Source organism: Lynx rufus, unplaced genomic scaffold, assembly GCF_022079265.1.
Source record: "Lynx rufus isolate CCGP_SWC_20201006 ecotype Redwood Valley unplaced genomic scaffold, mLynRuf1.p SCAF_17, whole genome shotgun sequence".
In the NCBI taxonomy this organism is placed as follows: Eukaryota; Metazoa; Chordata; class Mammalia; order Carnivora; family Felidae; genus Lynx; species Lynx rufus.
Window position 1 is genome coordinate 29088875 of NW_025814831.1, and position 20552 is coordinate 29109426.

Genomic DNA, 20552 nt, shown 5'->3' on the forward strand with positions numbered 1-20552 from the left:
GGACTACACAACCCAGCTGTCCTAGCCTCCATCTAAGGAATGACAAACCCAAGACATATCTGCAGTGTATACACAACCTCTTTGCTAGGAGCGGGTGGTGCTGGAACCTTAGAATGCTCCCGGGAAACTTGGTTGTAGAGAAAACTGGAGGTCTTTTCTAGCAGAACCAGAACTGCATTGGACAGAAGCAAGTCAGAGATAGCAGTAGCTCACCTAGATTGCCAGTTCTTTTAGGATGGATCGCCTAAATGACCCCGGAGTCAAAAAGCACATCTGTGGCTTTGAGATCAGTAGTAGTCAGTGCCAGCTGGGAAGAATTTAATAATGCCTTGGTGACCCGAGGCCATGGATTCAGGCATCCGATTGCCAACGATGCACTGGGCACCTATGAAGTGTCAGGCTCTGGAGCAACAGGGAAGCATAGCCCAGGTCCTGGCATTCAAGCAGCCCACAATCTCAGGACTGAATTCATAGGGGAGGGCAGATACAGACTGATCCTTCCTCACAAGAGAGCCCAGGCATCAGAGTTTCTAGTACCCTTGGAGTTTGGCTCACAGCTCTCCCCCTTCCAAGGTCTTAGCATGAAAGCACAGAACGGGGCCCCCCCAGCCCTTATGCTCAGTTGCTGGTGAAGCATGGAAAGTAGCTGCCAAAGGAATACGTTGAACATTCTCTATCCTTCCCTCTGACTCCATAGCTTGGAAGCCAGGATGGGTCTGAGATCCCCTAGTTTCTGCCGTATTATTGTCCCAGTCAGCTCCGTGGGGGTTGTGATAGCTTTCCTTAAAGTTTCCCTTTAGAGGCTCACAGGACTCTAAATTCACTTGTTCTAATCGAGGCAATTTACACACAGTAAAGCATACAACTCTTAGATGCAAAGCCTGATGAATGTTTATCACACACTCACATACATATAGTCCTGTGTAACCACTACTCCAATCAAGATAGAGAATATTTCCTACACCCCAGAAGGCTCCTCGTGCCCCTTCCCAGCCAATACCCCTAGGTAACCACTGTTCTGACCACTACCACCCCAGATTAGTGTTGTCCATTCTAGAATCATACAGGTATGCACTTCTGTGCCTGCCTTAATTCTCTCCTCATTCTTGTTTGCGAGGTTCATCCATGTTACAGTGTGAAGTACAGTAGTTTGTGTTTTATTGCTGATTGGCATTCCATTGTATAAATATAAGAAAGTTTATTCATTCTCTTGATGGACATTTGGGGTTTTGCCACTTTTTGACTCACATGAATAAAGTGGCTATCAACATTCTTGCACATGTTTTTTGGTGGACGCCAGCACTCATTTCTGTTGGGTATATACCCAGAGGTGGAATGAACAAAGACTGTGTATTCCTCAAGGTCACACAGACCTGGTGACTCCACATTCCAGGCAGTGAGGCTTTAAGGTAGGGGTGGGGAGTCAGCTTTGAGAGTCCTCTTGGGGAACTATATGCCCCCAATGGCTGTAGATGGGGGAGAATAGCTATTAGAAAAGAAAGAGTCAGGGAGAGAGCCAAAGAAGCATGACATGGTTCTCAAATCAAGGCCACATGACAATGACATCAAAAGTGCGCTACATGAATGGAGGCTGGTAGGACAGATGAGCATAGGAAAACAGAAGCTTCTGTTTGGGTGGGTGGGGCATGTATACGGAAGAAGCAAGAACAACTAAAGTTCTCATTAGATTCTGATTTACTTATTTTAATTCACCCCATGGAAAATAAATTTAAGTTCCCCTCTCTCTTTCTGCATTTATTTACATGACCAACAGAGTAAATGAAAGTGTTTTTGGTGACCCAGATATCATGTTTACTTCCCAGAGATGATAAAGCTCAGTACGTGCCCCTTGAACATTTCTAGCCCTGCAGAAGTCCCCTTCGAGTTCAGTTCGTCCCCTGCAGGGTAACCACTATTCTGACTTCTGTCGTCATAAACTAGTTGTGCCTGTTTCCAAAGTTCACTCACATGGAATCTGACAGTTTATGTCAACATTTACTGAGCATTTATTATGTGTCAAACACACTGCTAAACGATCAAAGTTTCTCATTTGCTCTTTCCAACAACCCCCTTAACTTGAGAGAAAACCAAGTTCAACAAGGTCAAGAATACTGTCTGAGGCCAGGAAACTATTAAGTAGCAGAGCTTGGATCCAAACTAGAGTGATCAACTGTCCCATTAGCAGGACTGTTGCCTCCCCTGGGGACCCTGGAGTCCTTAGCAAACTGGATGGTGAGCCACCCTATTCAGACATGGATTGGACTCAAAAGCTGAGTTCCTTTGGTTTCTTTTGGCTTAAGATTTCACGCAAAGGTGCATATGCTGTTAGCACAATTTCATGGGGAAAGTTCTGTCTCAAAAAAATCTCTGTGATATCAGCTTTTTACTTGGGTTTCTTTTTTTCTTTCTTGCTTGCTTGCTTTCTCTCACTGGCTCTCTTTCTTGGTTTTGTTTCATTTTAAAGAAAGATTTCATTGAAAGTAGATCTGGGTAGGGCAAGAACAAAATTGTTCTTATTAAAAGGGAGAAAAGGGAATTCTAGCATATCAATCTATCAAACAAGGATTTATTAAGCATCTGTGCATTGAAAAAAATTTTTAAGATAGTCCCTGGCTTCAAGAAGTTTATAATTTACTTGGAGAGTTAAGAGTATAGTGTAAAGAATAAAATTAGAGGGTAATAAACAGGAATAATGATCACGCACATCTGAGTGTACATCATGCCCTGGGGGGCCTTACATATTCTATCTCATTTAATCCTCACAATATAGCTCTGAGATATGAACTGCTGTCATACCCATTTTGGATGAGGAAATCAGGGCTTGGTGAGGTCCAGTGATTTGCTTAAACAATACACTGAGCTGTTCACTTACTATTTGTAAATGAGTTATACCTCCAGGCAATGTTTACTGAATGGGAAACCACTGAAGATGGGAAAAAAATTTCTTTACCCATCTAGTCTTTTTTTTTAAAGTTTATTTACTCATAATCTCCACACCCAATGTGGGGCTCAAACTCACAACCCGAAAATCCAGAGTCACATGCTCTGCCGACTGAGCCAGCCAGGCGCCCCTCCTCCCAATAATTTGGAGCAACATTTTAAAAACATGTGTGTTGGCTTGTTCCATTTTAGTAATTCAGGTCAAAATGCCATTTTTAGCCTCAATGACTAAGGCACAGCTTATGACAGGCCACTGGGCCGCAGGCCACTGGGCCATGGGCCACGGGGCCACGGCAACCTGCTTGGCCCCATAGCTCGGCTCCAGTCTTCTTGCTGCCGTCAGTCCTGCCAGGCATGTACAAGGCTATCTGTCCCCTGGGTCCTCAAGGCCAGCTTCACCACCTCCCCCATCACACCCCAAACCTTATCCCTTCAGTCCCCAGCCTGCCCCGTCACCCATCTCTGCTTTCCAGGTTTGCGGGCCTCCACCCAGAGGCACCTTCATCATTCGTTCCTGACATGTCGACTTTCATTTTCCTAGGACGAACCTCATCTGACAATCTCCTGCCCATATTTCTAAGCTCTCTGGGTCTCGCTGGGCTATTTCTCTGTCCTCTCTGGGGTTTGGAACACCAATCATCTGCAGGTTTCATTAGCATGCTGTTTACCCCTGTCTTTCAGATCATTAATGAAGATGCGTAGTGAGACACCAATCCTCGCGGCCCCCACCACGTGCCCCCTCCCATGCCCCCGCACTGCTGGAATCATTATCCTTCCTGGCGTGACAGGGTCAGAACCAAACCAATTTGCATCAATCTTTGGTGATGTTGTGAGGTGTCGCTTGCCCTGCAATCCTCACGTTGTAACAACTGCTTCGGCTGTCTGTTCTGGCATGTTCCCCTCTCCTTTGGAGGGCTGACCAGACCTGGCCATCCCTCCTCTTCAGGCTGAAAGCCCCTCACGGTCAGGCAGGATTCGGGGCCGTGTGTGGCTGATATTTTCCCTTTGTTCTGCTATCCTGAACTGGGCAGAAAGGAGCACCTCTCTGGGAAACAGGATGGACAAGGGCACATACCGGTGACCTGGAGGGGGAGGCAGGTGTCTCAGGCACAGAGTTTTTCTTACTCATCATGACATCTGTTTCTGTTGAAGGAAAATGAGGACCAAGCCTCCCAAAGGCCCTGCAAGGCCCAGTCGGATGCCTGGGCCTGTGTATTCCAGGTGCCTGGGTCTGGGGTGGACGAGCCATTTCTTGAGGACAAAGTTCGCTCTTCTGCACGATTTTCCTGTCACCTGGCTCGACGCTTTCATCCCTTCTTTATCAGTGTTCCGTGGCTCTGCTTCCCGTCTCGCAGGGAAACGGACCAGACACACACTTGTTCCCAATAAAGGTGACAACCGGCCCCTGCACACCCCCTGTGTCCCTCAGACCCCAACTTGCACAGAAGACATTTCATTTTCTTTCCTGAGGGTGCAGCACCTCTCTGCCTGGTGGTGTGGGATGAAAATAGAGGAGTCTCGTTCCAGAGCGCCCTGTCCCATGCCTACTCCTGGCTCCTAGGTCCTCTTTTTCTTCCTTCTCTCCCAGTTGGGAAGAGGAAAATGAGCAGGAAGAAAGCAGTGAAGGAAACTCTCACAAGCACAAGGTCCGAGATAATGTTTGGCATGCCCCAGAGCTGGGGAAATTTCAGCCTTTAAGAGTCCACAGCAAAATTCGGTGAGGTAAATTTTTCTGTGTGGGGGTGAGCTGAGGAAAAAGAGCTATTTTACAACACTGAACATGTACTGAGAGAACATTTCTCTGTTCCTGAGCAAAGGTTCTGTGGCGTGTGAGGAGGGCTGGGCCCTGGGACTAAGTGTGTTTAGGGTACAAGTCATTTCATCCATATTACACGCGATGGAGTAGGGTCTGGGGCAGGGCTGGATGCTCAGTAGGTGCTCAGTAAATACTTCGAGGTTTACAGATTGACAGACATTTTCATACACAGGAACAAACTTCATTACTATAAACAAATGTCATTGGTGAGCTCTGTGTGTCCGCACGTACATGTGCATGTTAAATAGGCTGGGTGGATAGGCAGGACCCTTGAAGCCCTCTATCCTCAGCTCCAGAGGCTTCCCCTCCCATATAATAAACACAACACATGCTTCTGTAAAGAGTCTGGAAATGTAGGAAAAAAATATTACCCACAATCCTCTCATCAGGCAGCAAGTACTGCTAACACCTTGGTCTATTTCCTTTCAATTTCCCCTCCCCCCATACTGGACACCATTTTGCATTTATAATTTTACATCTTGCTATTTTCACTTACCCTTATGACAAACCATTTCTTCCATGGAATTAGAGCCTTTTTGCAAACGTACTAACTGGCTGCATAAAAGTTCGCTATGTGAATGTCCCATAATTTAATCGATAGCTCGAGGTATGAAGGACCTTTGGGCCAGCTGGTTTGAGGCAAGTGGCACTGTGAGAAAAGCAAGGGATGAGGGTCTGCCAGGAAGAAGGTAGAGGCAGTGTGACAGCAGAGACAGATGGAGGGGAGCAGGAGGCCAAGGAAGAAGTTCTGGGGAGCTTGCTTTCCCATGAACCACCCCATTCCTCAGAGACCATTCATGGTTCTGACCCCTGCACATCCCTCGTGGCCCTGCCTAGGGCTTTGATGGTGGCCGTAGCCAATGCTTCTCATTTCCACTCAGCCTAAAGTCACTGACTTTTCCAACCTGACTCTTCTCAGCTGCTCCTTTGTGTGAAGCCGCTGGCTCAGGCCGCTTGGCTCCTGGGGCTTGGCTGTATCCGGGAAGGGCCTGGGATGTGACCTTCAGCCCTGCTTGACCCCGAGGCCCCAGGCTGCAGAGTCAGGTCAGGCTGATTGCTCTCCATGGGCTCCCAAAGAGGCAAAGCTGAGAGGAGGCTGCTGGGGGGAGCCCAGGCCCAAGTGAAACCTGCTCAGTCCTGGGAAGGGAGTATCTGAAAGAAGGATGGAGGGATTGGGGTAGGGGTGGGGTGAGGAGAGGGGGAAGAACAAGACAGAGAAGAGCATTCCTGTGTAGTAAGTGGAATAGTACGAATGCCCAGCAACTGTTAGGACCATCAAGACTAGTGAAGCACAATGACCTGAGGCTAATGCCGACCTCAGTGTCAGCTCAGAAATCTGCCACTGACTGTCACACAGAACACCTTTCCTTCCCTTGTTCGTTAGCAATAAATAGTCTTCAATGCCACCGTCTGCAGAGTCAACAGTGGTATTTTCTGTGTGTCCGTGCTAGCACCGGCTGCCCCAGGGGGTGGAAGGATGGGGGCAAGAGTATTCAGTGGACTGTCAGCCCTCCTGAAGAGTGAGAGAAATGGGTTCTCTGCTTAGCCTATTTCAATGATTCAACATAACCAAAAGTTACTGTATGTTCCCTGTAAGACATACCAATTTTTACCAAATGTGAGTATAATAAAATAATTAAATAATACACTGAATCCAGTTTTAAAGATCTATCCATCAAGCTCTTATATAATGGGGAAGATAGGAGCGAGTACTGTTCTAAACACTTCCAAGTACTAATTTCATCTCTACAGTGACCCTAGGAGTCAGATGCTATTGTTGGACCCACTCTATAAGTGGGTAAACTAAGGCACAGAGAGATTAGGCAATTTACTCATGGTCACATGGCTAGGAGATGGCAAAAATAGGATTTGGACCCAGGCAGTCTGACATCAGGGTGTATGCCCTTATGCATAATGCTTGCCTGCCTCTTTAAAGTAGAAAAGGCCCCAAGGACAGCTGTGGCACAGAGAGAAGTGACTTGTATGACCACACCCTGCCTCTCTCTCAAGATCCAAGCTCTTACCTTAGACTAACAAAGTTATGAACACTGAGTATCATGGTGCAATTCATACTTCCAACAAATTCTTATTAAGCGCTTATTATGTGCCAGCTACTATTCTAAGCTCTGTTTATAACCATAGAAACTATAAGAGTCTGAACAAATTTGGATCAGATTCTTTGACATCTCCTAAAAGTTACTTAAAAAGTCAAATCTTATTGTTACCTCTGTGTGTCTCAGACAGGGAAGATGGAAAAACAACAAAGTAACTCTGATTACTTGAGCTTTCTGGCTCCTTGGATTCTAGATAATGGTTTTCTGGTATTGGAGGTCACTTTCAGAAGCATCGAGTATAGATCAAAACAGAAAACAGAGAGCAGGAGAAGATGAAAATATGTGTGAGTCAAACTCAGCTCAGAGCTCGGGTTTAATTGAGATTCCAAACTGCCACTCTCCCCTGCATTCCTTTGTCCCTGGCTATGACCAAGTTCATGGCTGTATCACCCCTCATAATCCCCATAATGGGCTGTAGTCCTGGGGGAGCAATTTCTGTTTATTAAGTGGCCAACTTCTGAGCCATATGGAGTGTGGCCAGTTGTGGCTTCTTGCCCTGGAAGTTGATGAGCCACTTTTCTGTTTTGAAAAACAGGGATCTTTCAGGAGAGAGAATGGGGATAGAAAGCAGGGGCTATGGGAGAGCCAAAGACCCAGAAGCGATGGGTGCTGGAAGCGAGGGCCCCTTCCAGGTCATGAGCTCTTTGAGACCAGAATGCACACGGGGGTGCCGCACGCTGGCCAGCCTTGAGATCATGCACTACAGGTGTATAGGCCTTCAATGCAGGGCCAGGGATGGTGCCACAGTTATAGCTGTCCACGATGCCACCAGTGGGGACATGTGGGAGTGGGGATGAGGAGACCAAAAGGGAACAATAGGCAAGAGGTGGCAAATGAACAGGGCGAGGCAAGTAGCAGAGGGTGGGTCTCTCCAGAGGTTCTGGAATTGTCAGCACTTGCAGACAGCCGCCCAGGCAATGGGACCAGGCTGCACCCAGAGCAGTTCTCTCAAACCAACGGCCTCTTCCCTCTCTGCCCACAGCCCCAGCGTCTGCCTTTTGGAGTCAGGGAGACATTGCAGCAGCTGCTTAGCTGTTTAGACACCCTGTCCCCTCAGTGTGTCCCCCCTCCCCCTGGCATCTGTCCTCTGGTTAGAGTTGTGTGAAGCGGAAGACAATTTGGGGCTTATTAGTGTCCCAGGGAGACATGTAACTTGTGTTGCTGGGACCCAAACAGCAAGGGTCTTAGCGGCAAACTCCAGCCGAGAAAAGACTGAGGAATTGTCTCACCTAATTACAGGGAATGGCCCTCTTTGTGTTTGTGATTCGGTACGGTTGTCCGATCGCTTTTGATCGCTTTTCTCCATTTGCTGGCTCAGGCCATGCTGGAATTGTGCTAATTAGAAGAGAAATGGACAGAGTGATCCTGTCAGCCCTGGTTACTGGTGGGGACAAAGCGGAATATTATTCTGAGGCAGTGTTTTGTGAGGGCCCTTCTTCCAGCTCTCATTAGGAGGAAGGGGCCCACAGGAGGGGAAGGTTCCGAATGCCTGGCCTGGCTAATGGAGCATTAGGGTGTTCGTGTGCTAATTAACAGGCTCTGCCAGCACTTGAGCCAACCATGAGCCTCCCGGCTGCACCTGGTGCCACCTGAAGCCCCCAAATGACCCTGCTCGTGAAGAAAAAGTGTTGGGCAAAGAGTGGGAAGGCTGGTGGCCTCTTTGGGCACAGTCGGGGACACATCTCCAAAGTGCCAAAAAACCTACACAGGTAGGAAAAGTCAGTTTCAGGTCAGTCAGAACTTACAAACTCGGAGAGGCCACTCTTTGGGGTGGGGGCTACAAGGCTCTCTGGTGAAATGAAGCCCACGCAGGGGACTTATAGCTGGCAGAGGATGAACAGAAACTGGAGGACATAACCAAATGCTCGTAGGTAGATTTTGTGTAGAAGTTGAAAGCTGGTAAGAAATCGCGTCCTGTGACCACTGGGACCACCCATTCACCTCAGTCCACCAGCCCATTTCCTCCCTTCCTGTTCTGCCTGTTTCTTTTCTGTGATGCCTGAATCCTGGAGGAAACAAGAGGGCCCAGAGCATCGCACTGGGAAGGTAATTTCTCGGTTTCATTGCAGAACTCCTGTGAAAGTCCAAACACCCTTCATAAGTGTAGAGGCAATGGAATGACTCACCAGCTCTGTTTTCGTGGCCCGGAAGCCAGAAGAGCTCCAATAAGCTGCAGCTGGAGGGCCACAAACAAGCAGCAGTTACCAAGTGTCCATTTAAAAAATATGACAAATGGGTAACAAAAAGATAAAGAAAAATTAATAATGGCATCTTGATATTAATACAGTTAATAGCCTGTGAACTTTTAGTGCTCTAATGATGGAAGGAAGGCCAAGCAAGTCAGCAGAGGCCAAGAATCTGAGCCTGAAGTGAGCAAGAAGCAGTAAGACGGTTGATGAGCAAAGACTTGAATAAGAATTTGGAAACGTGCCTCCACGCACCGATGCTATTCTTCTCAAGACAGTGCTGCTCAGTCAACAACAGGTGCTTCTACAGGGAAGGCATTCAGAATGGCAAAGGGAAAGGCAAAACCAACCTGTGGGCAAATGATACATAATTGTTTACTGGGAAAATACTCTCTAAAGATTTAATTTTTTTTTCATTTTTTAAAAATGTTTATTTATTTTTGAGAGAGAAAGACAGGGCACGAGTAGGGGAGGGGCAGAGAGAGAGAGGGACACAGAGAATCCGAAGCAGGCTCCAGGCTCTGAGTTGTCAGCACAGAGCCCGACGCAGGGCTTGAACTCATGAACCGTGAGATCATGACCTGAGCCGAAGTTGGACACTTAACCGACTGAGCCACTTCAGGCACCCCACTTTCTATAAAGATTTAGGACAGAACAGTCTGAATGCTGTCCCCGTTGTCAGTCAGCCAGCCAGCCGTGCTTTTCCAGATCAAAGAAACCTACTGCCCACCCAGTTGTTTTCTTGGAAATCAATGATGAGCCAATGATGCCACGCAATTTACTTCTCTCAAACAGAATGTTTCTCTAAAAGGGCATGATGCTCTGCTCTATGGCAGGTAAACTATCAATGGGGGACAGCACTTGTACAAATACTTGCTCTTCTCTAGTTCTTGAGCAGAGTTGAAAAGGAAGTCACGCTAAGAGTTTTAGGAGGTGGCAGAGAAATATTTGTTTTCAGCCCATCATGTATAATTGGAAGTCCACAGGCAGGTATTGACCCCTCCGGTTCAAAGAAGACACAGAAGAATAACTAGATATGCACTCAGATCACTTAAATATAAGGCTAGGTTGGGAAGAGTTGTAAGGATGTTATACATAAATGTTGTAGGAATGCGGGGGGAAGGGGAAGGATTATTTCCAGCTGGTTCATCAGGTGTTAATAGGAAGGGTAGGTCTGATATGTGCAAAAGGGATTCGAGACTTTCTAGGAACTCAAATGGCATGAGCAAAGGCACTCAAGTGAGGAAGTGGGAATTGTTCAGATTAACTGGAACCGAGACTTCATATATTGGAGAAGAGGGTTGATTAAGATTACATGCAGAGAGTTTTAAATGCCAGGATAAGAGACCCAGACTTTATTATTTGACATGAGGAGGTATTAAAGGTTTTTAAGGAGTTGAGAGGCACCTGGCTGGCTCAGTTGGAGAAGCGTGTGACTCTTGATCTTTGGGTTGTGAGTTTGGGCCCCATGTTGGGTGCCAAGATTACTTAAACAAAACTTAAAAAGAAAAATACTTTAAGGAGTTGAGTAGTAATGAGCTTGGATGGCTGGTAGAATAGACTGAAAGCCGGGAGACCAAGTAGTAGATGGTCATAAAGCCCCACACCACCCACTGTGATATTAGAGGGGAAACCAGCAGGTTATTTATCATTACAGTTGTACTTTCTGATGAAGCGTATGCTTTAAATATGCAACGTGGCCCTTTGAGGAAAAACTCACTCTCCTATAAAAGGGACGTATTTATTATGACAACACAGAAACCATCATATACAAAGCACAGTCGTCTAACACCCTGAAGCGTGCGCGCACACACACACACACACACACACACACACACACACACAACTATACATCAATTTATAATATCAATATAAAAATACATCATTAACATTTCTAAGGACGACAAATACAAAACCAATAAATATCGCAATTCTAAAACATCTACTTACATTAAGTGCTGGTGAATAAGATGACAGTAAAAGAAAGGCCAAAGCAGACCAGAAAACCAACTACAAAGCCTCGGGTTACAGACCTGAGTTGGTTTTGGGGAGGTATCCTCATATTCTCCATATATTTTTCAATTTCCCCAAGCACTTAAAAGTGCCTGATATCATCAACTCTCAAAAACAGAGCAAAGGAAGAATGTGATGTTATGGCACTGTTTTTTGTCTTCCCCTCCCCTCCCCTCCCACTCTCTATTTCTCCCTCTCCCACTTCAACCGTATTTAGAGGAAAAAGGAATGCCAATAATAAGCTTAACTTAAAATCTATGACTCTCCAGACTGAATTTCTATATCGCATCCAGGCAGAATGTCTTTTCTCATACTTACCCTTTGTGACTTGTGTTCAGTTTGTCTCTCTTATCAATACATAAAATTGCATGGATGGCAAAAATGAGAGAAAAAAATCCAACACTAATTCTAGCATGGGAAACAAGGCACAAATGCCAGAAATAGTTAACGGACCAGCTATTAAACTGAACAGTGCTGCACCCTAGCACAGACACTCAGGACCAACAGTTCACCCACAACTTTCCTTGTATCCAAACACCATCAGACAACTGCCACATGGATGTTCTCTGCATGAAGTTTAGGAAACCTCATGTACTTCACAGAACATTAGAGGCTGGGGGCCGCCTTATAAGACAAAATATGGAGAACGTGTGTAATCAATTTTACGCATGGGTTAGGTTTTCAGGTTTTAACACAGGGACAGATGACTGGCAAAGAGCTCCCTAAGAGTTGTATTTAAGTCAGGAAATTCTCCCTTTCCTTTCATGTGTGTGTGTGTGTGTTTCTGTTACATTGGTGAAATATCTGATACGTGCCACGAGAGGGGACAAGGGGACAAAACACTGCCACCGTTCCACAGCACATTCCTTTCATGTCAAGTAGAGTTTCTAGTTTTTCATCAAATGGGAACTCCTGCAAACAACCTTCTTCTCCTACCTTTTAGGCCATACTGAATCTTGTTTGAAATTGTAACAGATTAGCTAGAACTCAAAAGTCCTTTCTTTCATCTTTAACTCAGTCTTTGAAGTCTAGAATCCAATACAACCTTGTATGAGCCTTTCACTAGCTAATCCCAGTAGGGACTTGATACACAGGGATCCCCTTTTCCTAGAATCAGAACGGATGGTGGGGAATGAAAGGCACTGGGGGATGGGGTTATCGTGGGAGGTACAGAACTTTTAAAGCAGGTGTGCATTTCAAAAAGATTCTGGCTTCTCCAGCTAGGGATTCTTGGAACCCAGTATATACTGGAGAGTTCACAGGTCAGGCTGCCTGGTCTGTTTCAGAATCTGATTGGTCTCTTGGTCTCCTCACCATAAATACTTCCTAAGATATCAAGTACAAGTCAAAAGAACCCATCCAAACAACATGTTCACAACTGACTTTGCCATCACCAAATCAAATCAATTGTAAGATCCTGGGGCTCCTGACTGACTTCAAACAAGAGAGCACCACTTTGACCTTTAAGAATGATATGCCCCCTGGTGTTCCCCACATCCAAGGCTGAGCCGGTCAAAGTCTGGAAGCTGATTGAATAACTGCACTTGATCCTTCTGTAGAGAATCTGTAAAGCAGATTCCTTTCTTGCCGCCGAATGTCCTCTGAGACGCAGAATGCCAGGAACAGGGGGAGAGGGTCAGTCCTGGAGGTGTACCCTCCGGCCTCTCGCCAGGAAGCAGAGAGTTGCACATCGTCACAGCTGCACTGGGAGGGGAGCATGGTTCCGGTCCCCAGGACATCCTGTCCACAAGCAGCTGCTACTTCTTGGGCTTCTCCAGAATGTTGAGAAATTTCCCCCTTGTCATCTCTCTGGCTGGAATCACAACAAATGGAAGATCAATGAAAACCCAAAATCTGGAAAGGAGATCTCAGGAAAATGTAATTTAAAAATGCAGGTTGATTTAAATTGTATACAAAGGTGTGACCATAACAGACTCAGTCACCACTAACCTCCAAAAAGAGGGAAAGATGAACAACTACTAATTACTAAAACTGTACAAAGCTCTTCTGAAGCTGACAATTGCTAGAAGACACAGGCCAACCAGGGAAGACTTTAATCATCTACCTTTAAAAAAAAATCCCTAGGGAGGGGTGCCTGGGTGGCTCAGTAGGTTAAACCTTGGACTCGTTTTCAGCTTAGGTCACTATCTCAGTTTGTGGGATCAACCCCTGCATTGGGCTCTGTGCTGACAGTGCAGAGCCTGCTTGGGATTCTCTCTCTCTCTCTCTCTCTCTCTCTCTCTTTCTCTTTCTCTCTCTCTCTCTCTCCCCCCTCTCAACCCAGCTTGCGTGCACTCTCCCCCTCCCAAATAAATAAATAAATTTTTAAAAAGTCTCCAGGGAATTCCTCCAAACCTACCTCTCTCTCAAGAATGTAACCTAATAGGGGCACCTGGGTGGCTCAGTCAGTTGGGCATCTGACTGCGGCTCAGGTCATGATCTCACAGCTTGTGAGTTCGAGCCCCGCATTTGGTTCTGTGCTGACACCTCGGAGACGGGAGCCTGCTTCGGATTCTGTGTCTCCCTCTCTCTCTCTGCCCCTCCCCGCTCACACTCTGTGTGTCTCTCTCTCTCAAAAAATAAATAAAAACATTAAAAAAAAAAAAAAAGAATGTAACCTAATACTCATGTTCACTATGTCAGGGGGTTTGCTCTTGGAGACTACAATCCAACCAAGATTAGAGTCTTCTTTGGATTGTTGGTCTCTGGACATTTATAATCTCAAATCAAAATGAGAGATCATTTACCCCATCTCCCAGCAGTGGTAGTCCCTGGATGCTGTAGTATAACGGAGTTTATATTCCCTCAGTGCAGTTCATCTGTGGATGGTGTAATAAAGTAGGGTTTATAGAGCTTTGGTCTTCTCTCTCTTGGCATTGTCAGTCCTTAGATATTTAATATAGCCAGGCAAGGTTTATGTGTCTTTCTCTGACTTTCAGCACCATCAATCTTTGAATGCTGTAGTTACAAGAGGGTTTATACAGCTACTTTCCTACATATGAGGCTTCGAAATGAAAGTAAAACATTTCTCAATTACAAGGGCCACTCCAGAAGCCCGCTGTTTTAGCTCCGTCAAGCAAATCCTCAAAAAGCGTATGTATTATAATACCCCCTTCATCCTCATCCCCACAAAATTGTCTTTTGGGATCTCTTAAATAGATTTAGCAGTGCTGAAAGTGTCCAATGGTTGGTCGTGGAGGCCAGAAGTCTTCTGCAACCATGCAGTGGGCACACAGTAGGCTGTGCCTGTGGCCTCCTAAGAATATGTCCCCATCCTGGCCAATCAGTGAGGTGGCTGGAGAGGCACCTGCAGAATGAGAAGGACCTTCACCCTAGCCTCTTTGCTGCTTTATTTAAGCCCAGAGATGGTGCTAGATGAATGGGCTCTACTCCCCCTCCCTACTAACATTTAGTAGTTCCTGGTTTATTTGTACAACAGAGAAATAAAACAATACAAACTCTGTAGCCATAGGAAAGCTTCTGGTAACTGCAGTCCATATATTCCTCATCTCTCACAAATTCTGGAGCTCCCACGAAGGGAAAGGAAATCCCATTACCTAGGAATGGAAGCCCCAGTGCTTCCATTCCCCATGTGCCCATTCTTCCATTCCCCATGTGCCCATAAATCCTGGCTCAAATCAAACTTCCTTGGTGGATTTATACCAAACTCTATACCTACAAAGTAACTGTAAGACCTGCAAGTATTTGTTTATATGCTTGTCTTCTTGCACTAAAGGTTAAGAATTGGGGGCGGAGACTCTGTTCCATTATTCTTATTTATTTTTATTTATTTTATTTTTAGAGAGCGAGAATGCACGAGTGGGAGAAAGGGGCAAAGGGAGAGAATTTTAAGCAGGCTCCACGCTCAGCTCAGAGCCCAATGCGGGGCTGGATTCCATGACCATGGAATGATGACCTGAGCCAAAATCAAGAGCCGGACACTCAACCGAATGAGCCACCCAGGCGCCCCTCGTTATTCTTTATATTACCAGCAACTAGTACAGAGCTAGACGTAGTATCTGCTAAATAAATGTTGGCTGGGTGAACAATAATATATAAAAGAACTATTCCAAGTAGGAACACAATAAGTTAGTTTCCTTCCTTTCTAGAGGCAAACAGTAAGACTTGTTAATCGCCCTCAGTGCTTCATTCTCTCCACTGTGGGATTTTTTTTTTCTTCTAAATTTACCTTACTTATTTGGCAAGAAAAATAATTTCTTTTGATGGAAGTAATGCCAGATTAATGGAGAGATGAAGGTGGGGGGCAAGGACTAACTACCCCAGAGAAGTCCTAACAAGTACTTTCTTGCCCAGGGGAGGCAGCGTGGACTTCTTTCATTCAGATAACACGAGACCTGAACTCAGTTTAAGTTCCAGCTCTAGCGCTTAGCAGCTGGGTGACACCTTGGGCTGGGCAAGACCTCTGAGCCTCAGTTTCTATATCTGTAAAACGAGCAGCATACTAATGCCACCTGCCCTGCTTTTCTCTTGGGTATTCAGCAGGGAACATGCTTGGTATTAATGGCACCATTAACACTCCACCTTTCCAGAGTGAATGAATGAGTGAACTGTGATAAGGGAGGCTATCAATGTTAAAAATCCCATGGGGCGCCTGGATGGCTCAGTCGGTTAGGCGACCGACTTCGGCTCAGGTCATGATCTCGCAGTTTGTGAGTTCAAGCCCCGTGTCCAGCTCTGTGCTGACAACTCAGAACCTGGAGCCTGCTTCGGATTCTGTGTTTCATTCTCTCTCTGCCTCTCCCCCACTTGTGCTCTGTCTCTGTCTGTCAAAAATAATAAATAAATGTAAAAAAAAAAATCCCATTTCTTGGAATCTTTTCTCTCAGCCTGATCCTATAGGAACTGACTTATACTTTTGGCCAGAGTGGGTCTCATCATTTATTTCTATTGGATGGATTTTCTGCCTACTCTCCAGTGCTTATTAAGGAGTTTTACATAGAATCAAATGATCCTGCAACATGGCTAGAAGCAGGTACTCTGGGAACCAAACATGGGTATTACAAAACTCTGCTGGGTAGAGCAGAGCCTTGCTCTAAAAATCCTGGGCCAGGAGCACTGTACTGATCTTGCCAATTATTTCTACCTGCTGCCCTTCACACCCCCTGATTCTTTTCTGTTTTTTTTTTCTCAAAATGGGAGAATGACCGATATTTTAAGATGTAAAATTTAAAAAGACCCAATCTATTTGAGGGATCAAAAGGATTTAAAAGGCAAAATAAACAGATTCCAAAGTCTCTCAGTGGCAAGCTCTCCTTGAATTTAACCAATCCTTTTTAACAACCCTCTCCCCACTCAATCATTCCTCCCCCTTCAACCTAATCTAAGTACACAGAGCTGCAGAAACCACCGTAAAAGTAGAAGTAATTCAAAGACTTCATCTTCTACATGGGAGGGGAGAAAGTTTTCCTACTTGCCAGTCCCATATAGGAGATATACGAATTCGTGACATAGCTGCTCCCTAAAAGAGGGCTGTGCCCTATAAATCACATCCTAAGCACCAACCCCTCTTTGCACACAGAGAAATTGCTGTGGGTTAGGGGCAGCTTCAGAGCATGAGCCCTCCTGTTCACTTGTTTTCAGAGATGTTAACATCTCTGATTAATTCACATACCCTTTATTTTATTCATTTCTTTATCCTTGCCTTCCTGCTTTGCTGCAGTGTGAAGATTCTTACCGACCTGCTGTAGTAATCACCGCCCGCTAGCCGCACCCCCCTAAACCTAGTGAAATTGTTTAGTGATGCCAACCGCGCTTTTAATTTGCAAGACATCAGACACAGAGGTAATTTATACCAACATCTGTTCATTTTTGACTTCTGAAACAAACTCGCACATGCTGCTACAAAATCCCATTAGGAGTAGGAAGACAGCCTTCTGCTACTATTCTGTATTCCTCTTACACACACACACACACACACACACACACACACACACACACGCTCGCATGCGTACACACACACCCCTTCCAGCAGGGTTTTATATGTAAATGTATTTCACTAAAAAACTTCCACTAGAGATTTCAAATCTCTTTAGGGAAAAACCTTTAGAGATGTCTCTGGCTTGCTTACAGAAGAGAGGAAGACATTTTTACTTCCCTGCCTCGTTCCATCCCTTCTTCTCCCATTAGTTACAGATTGATACGATTCTTGCATCAATGGCCATGGTAAGAGTACGTGCTTCCCAGCTTCACGCTTCTAGTTCCTCTCTTCTCCTGGTTCTCCTTTCTCAACATTGTGTTATAAGACAATCCTAGATACAATAAGATTGCTAGAGTTTTACCTAGAGTTAGTAACATTTCTTAACTATTTTTTAAATTCTGGATTAATTCTCTAGGATGATGAGGTTCAACAGGAAGGCAACCCTGCTACTACATTCCAAAAATTATGCCAAGAGGGATGCACTGATAATCAGCTACCACACTGTATGCTGTGCAGAAGAGGAGCAGGACCTCCATGTCAAGTCATGATTGACAGGCCCTTCTATTGCAGTGCACAGACCATGAACGGAGAAAGTCACAATATAGACTGTCACCATAGCGTGAATGTGTGAACTGCTGTGGAGAATGTGGGAGAGGAGACCACTTGTACACATTTAAGGACAGCAAATGGATAAACTACAAGTGACTTCCAGGTTTATGCAGTTTCTATTACCCCCTTCATAGCCTCCCTAGGGCTGTCAGGTTCATGGCAGCTGTAAATACCTGGGTATACTTAGGGAGGTCAGGGCTGAAGGGAGGACTGCATCCTGCCTGCTCTGAAGGTAGCGTGTGGCTTAATACAATCTCTTCTTTAGCTTCTCCAATTCCTCCATCTACAGTTAGCCTTGCCTCTGGCTCCCCTTCCACAACGACTATCCCCAAACTGCCTTCTCTGCAGTAAATTTTCTTGGTGGCTGGTTGAAAAAGATTCAGTGGTACAGATTGATTTCTCACCAGCGAGGGGATGAGGGATTACCAGAGGCACCCTGGTTAACGAGATTGGGTGCAGAATCTCTCATGAGACCAACCCTCTCTGCCAGGGCTTTGCACCTTTCGCCCATGACATATGGGTTTCATTACAGAAAGATTTTCCAGATTATAACTTTGAGGCAATTGCCTGATAAAATTCTGCTCGGCTTTAATGTAGAGAACAATGTAAAGATTAAGTAACTTTTTAATGAAATGGGAGAAACTCATAATGTTTGGTTTTCAATTCCAATGCAAACTACTTTAAATATTTCTGTGCCTCAACATAATTAAAAACATTGTGAGGCGGAGAAAAGGTACAACAGGCTGTTTTCAGGAGACTCTAATATGACTGGCAGGGAACAAAGGAAATGGCATACCACCGTGGAAAGAGCAGGGCTTTTAGCACCGGACAGGCTTGGAATCGAGCCCCAGCTCCTACAATGACCACTGCAGGCAAGTCACTGAAGACATCTTTCTGAGCTTCGGTTTCCTCATTTTTTTTTTTTTTAAATAAAATTCACTCTTTTTATTTTATATTTTTTTAAAGTGAGCTCTATACCAAACACGGGGCTTCAAGTCACGACCCTGAGGATCAAGAGTCGCATGCTCTACCAACTGAGCCAGCCAGGGCCCCCTTGGGTTCTTCATTTGTTCCAGGTGAAATTAATAAACAGGTCACATAGGCATTTAGTAAATGCTAGCTACTGTATAACTATCTTTTTCTTTCTTTCATTTCAAACAAGAGTTTACTTAGGCAAAGAGACACTTGATGGGACAACTATCTAGGATTCATTTCTTTTTAGAGCAATTTATCTCTACTTAAAGACAAACGGTCCTACGTGCAACAGCTACGTACAAAAAAGTGATACGACTGTCCTTGGTTTTACGATAACAAATGAAAAACATTAAAATTCTCCAAATGAACAAGGTATGCAAGGATTTTTTGTTGTTGTTGTTAAAGTGAGAGCAAAAGAATTTACTGAAATACAAGCTAATAAGAGCTGAATGAGCATGCCACTAATGGGGAAAGGGAATATTTTCACTGAACCAGTATTTCACCCCATTCCATATCCATTCAATGTTGATCAAAATATAGTAATGGCCAGTTTTTTTTAAAAAAGGCCATATGCTTGTGTACATACACCAGTTGCTTTATGTACAATGAAGGAAGGAGGAAGGGGAAAATGAAAGAACAGAGAAATCATACTGCAGTGGTCAGGATGTGGTTGAACCAAACTGCAGTCTGCTTGTTGGAATGTATCTTCAAACTCTACTTCCAACTGTGCATGTGTGTCTCTTTTGTGAATTGGTTGCCCATCAAACTGGTATCTGAACTGCCTCACTGATAAACCCTGTTGTGCACAATGGCCCTCATTAGTTTACTCAGTGGCATACGCCTCTTAAATTGCACCACAGAACAATCCCGCCCTGCCACCTTCAAGTTAATATGACTACCGTTCTTAGTCTAGACTCCTTCCTTCCTTGGGTTTTTCACTGGCCAAGGTGAGTGCTGGAGCTCCTCAGCTGCCATTTCACAAGAGGTCCCAGGTCTGCACCGAATCAGTGTTCAGGCAGTATCGTGATAGGCAAAGGGGGTCAAACTTTACTTTTTAAAAGATCTCAAATGCAAAACAAAAGGACACATGAATGTTTTGCTTCTGTGTAACACACATAATTTGGAGAATCAAATCTGCCGGAGTAATGCTGGGTATTAGAGGCAGCTACCTTCCCAAACTACACCAGGGGCTTCTTCCAGCAAAGAGGAACACATAAAATCCTAGTTTAGTTTCAATCAGTGTGCTAAAAAGCTATTTATTTAGTTAGCTTCATAGAAAGATGTTTCACAGAAATGATGCCATTTGTTAGAATTATGGTTTTGACTCTTTTAAAAATTACTTTTTTCGTCCTTGAAACCTCAAATGCATTCTAATAACTATGACAAGAGGGATCTCCTCCTAGTCATCACTGTGTGCTGTGCAGGAGGGAGAAGCAAGAAGTGGGGGGAGGATGAATAGTTAAGTCAGTCACATGAAGTGACCACCATGTGCTGGATATTAGGGAAGATTCAAATAAGTCAGAAGTGGCCTTGCGATGGAGCTAGTTGTTCAGAGGTTATCTTGATACATTAGAAGGGAATAAAAGGAAACCAATGGCATTTCGAATTCTGATTTCTCGGGGCGCCTGGGTGGCGCAGTCGGTTAAGCGTCCGACTTCAGCCAGGTCACGATCTCACGGTCCGTGAGTTCGAGCCCCGCGTCAGGCTCTGGGCTGATGGCTCGGAGCCTGGAGCCTGTTTCCGATTCTGTGTCTCCCTCTCTCTCTGCCCCTCCCCCGTTCATGCTCTGTCTCTCTCTGTCCCAAAAATAAATAAACGTTGAAAAAAAAATTAAAAAAAAAAAAAAAAGAATTCTGATTTCTCTCTCCCAGGAACGTGGAAAGTTTTTCTGTTGCTCTGGCATACAGCCGGTGCAGAGCAGACCAGTACCAGGGCGGTCTGCCAGATGGAGACTCTTCACC

At 45.1% G+C, this 20552-nt stretch overlaps 1 protein-coding gene across 1 annotated transcript in view; it reads right to left on the reverse strand.

Annotated features, from left to right (window-relative positions):
• Positions 1 to 10769: 10769 nt before the first annotated feature.
• LIN52 (lin-52 DREAM MuvB core complex component) overlaps positions 10770 to 20552 on the reverse strand; it is a 106418-nt gene continuing 96635 nt past the window's right edge. The window contains exon 6 of the mRNA XM_047079366.1: positions 10770 to 12882. Within this exon, the coding sequence (XP_046935322.1) occupies positions 12827 to 12882 (56 nt within the window). The 3' untranslated portion in view covers positions 10770 to 12826. The remainder of the gene's footprint in view (positions 12883 to 20552) is intronic.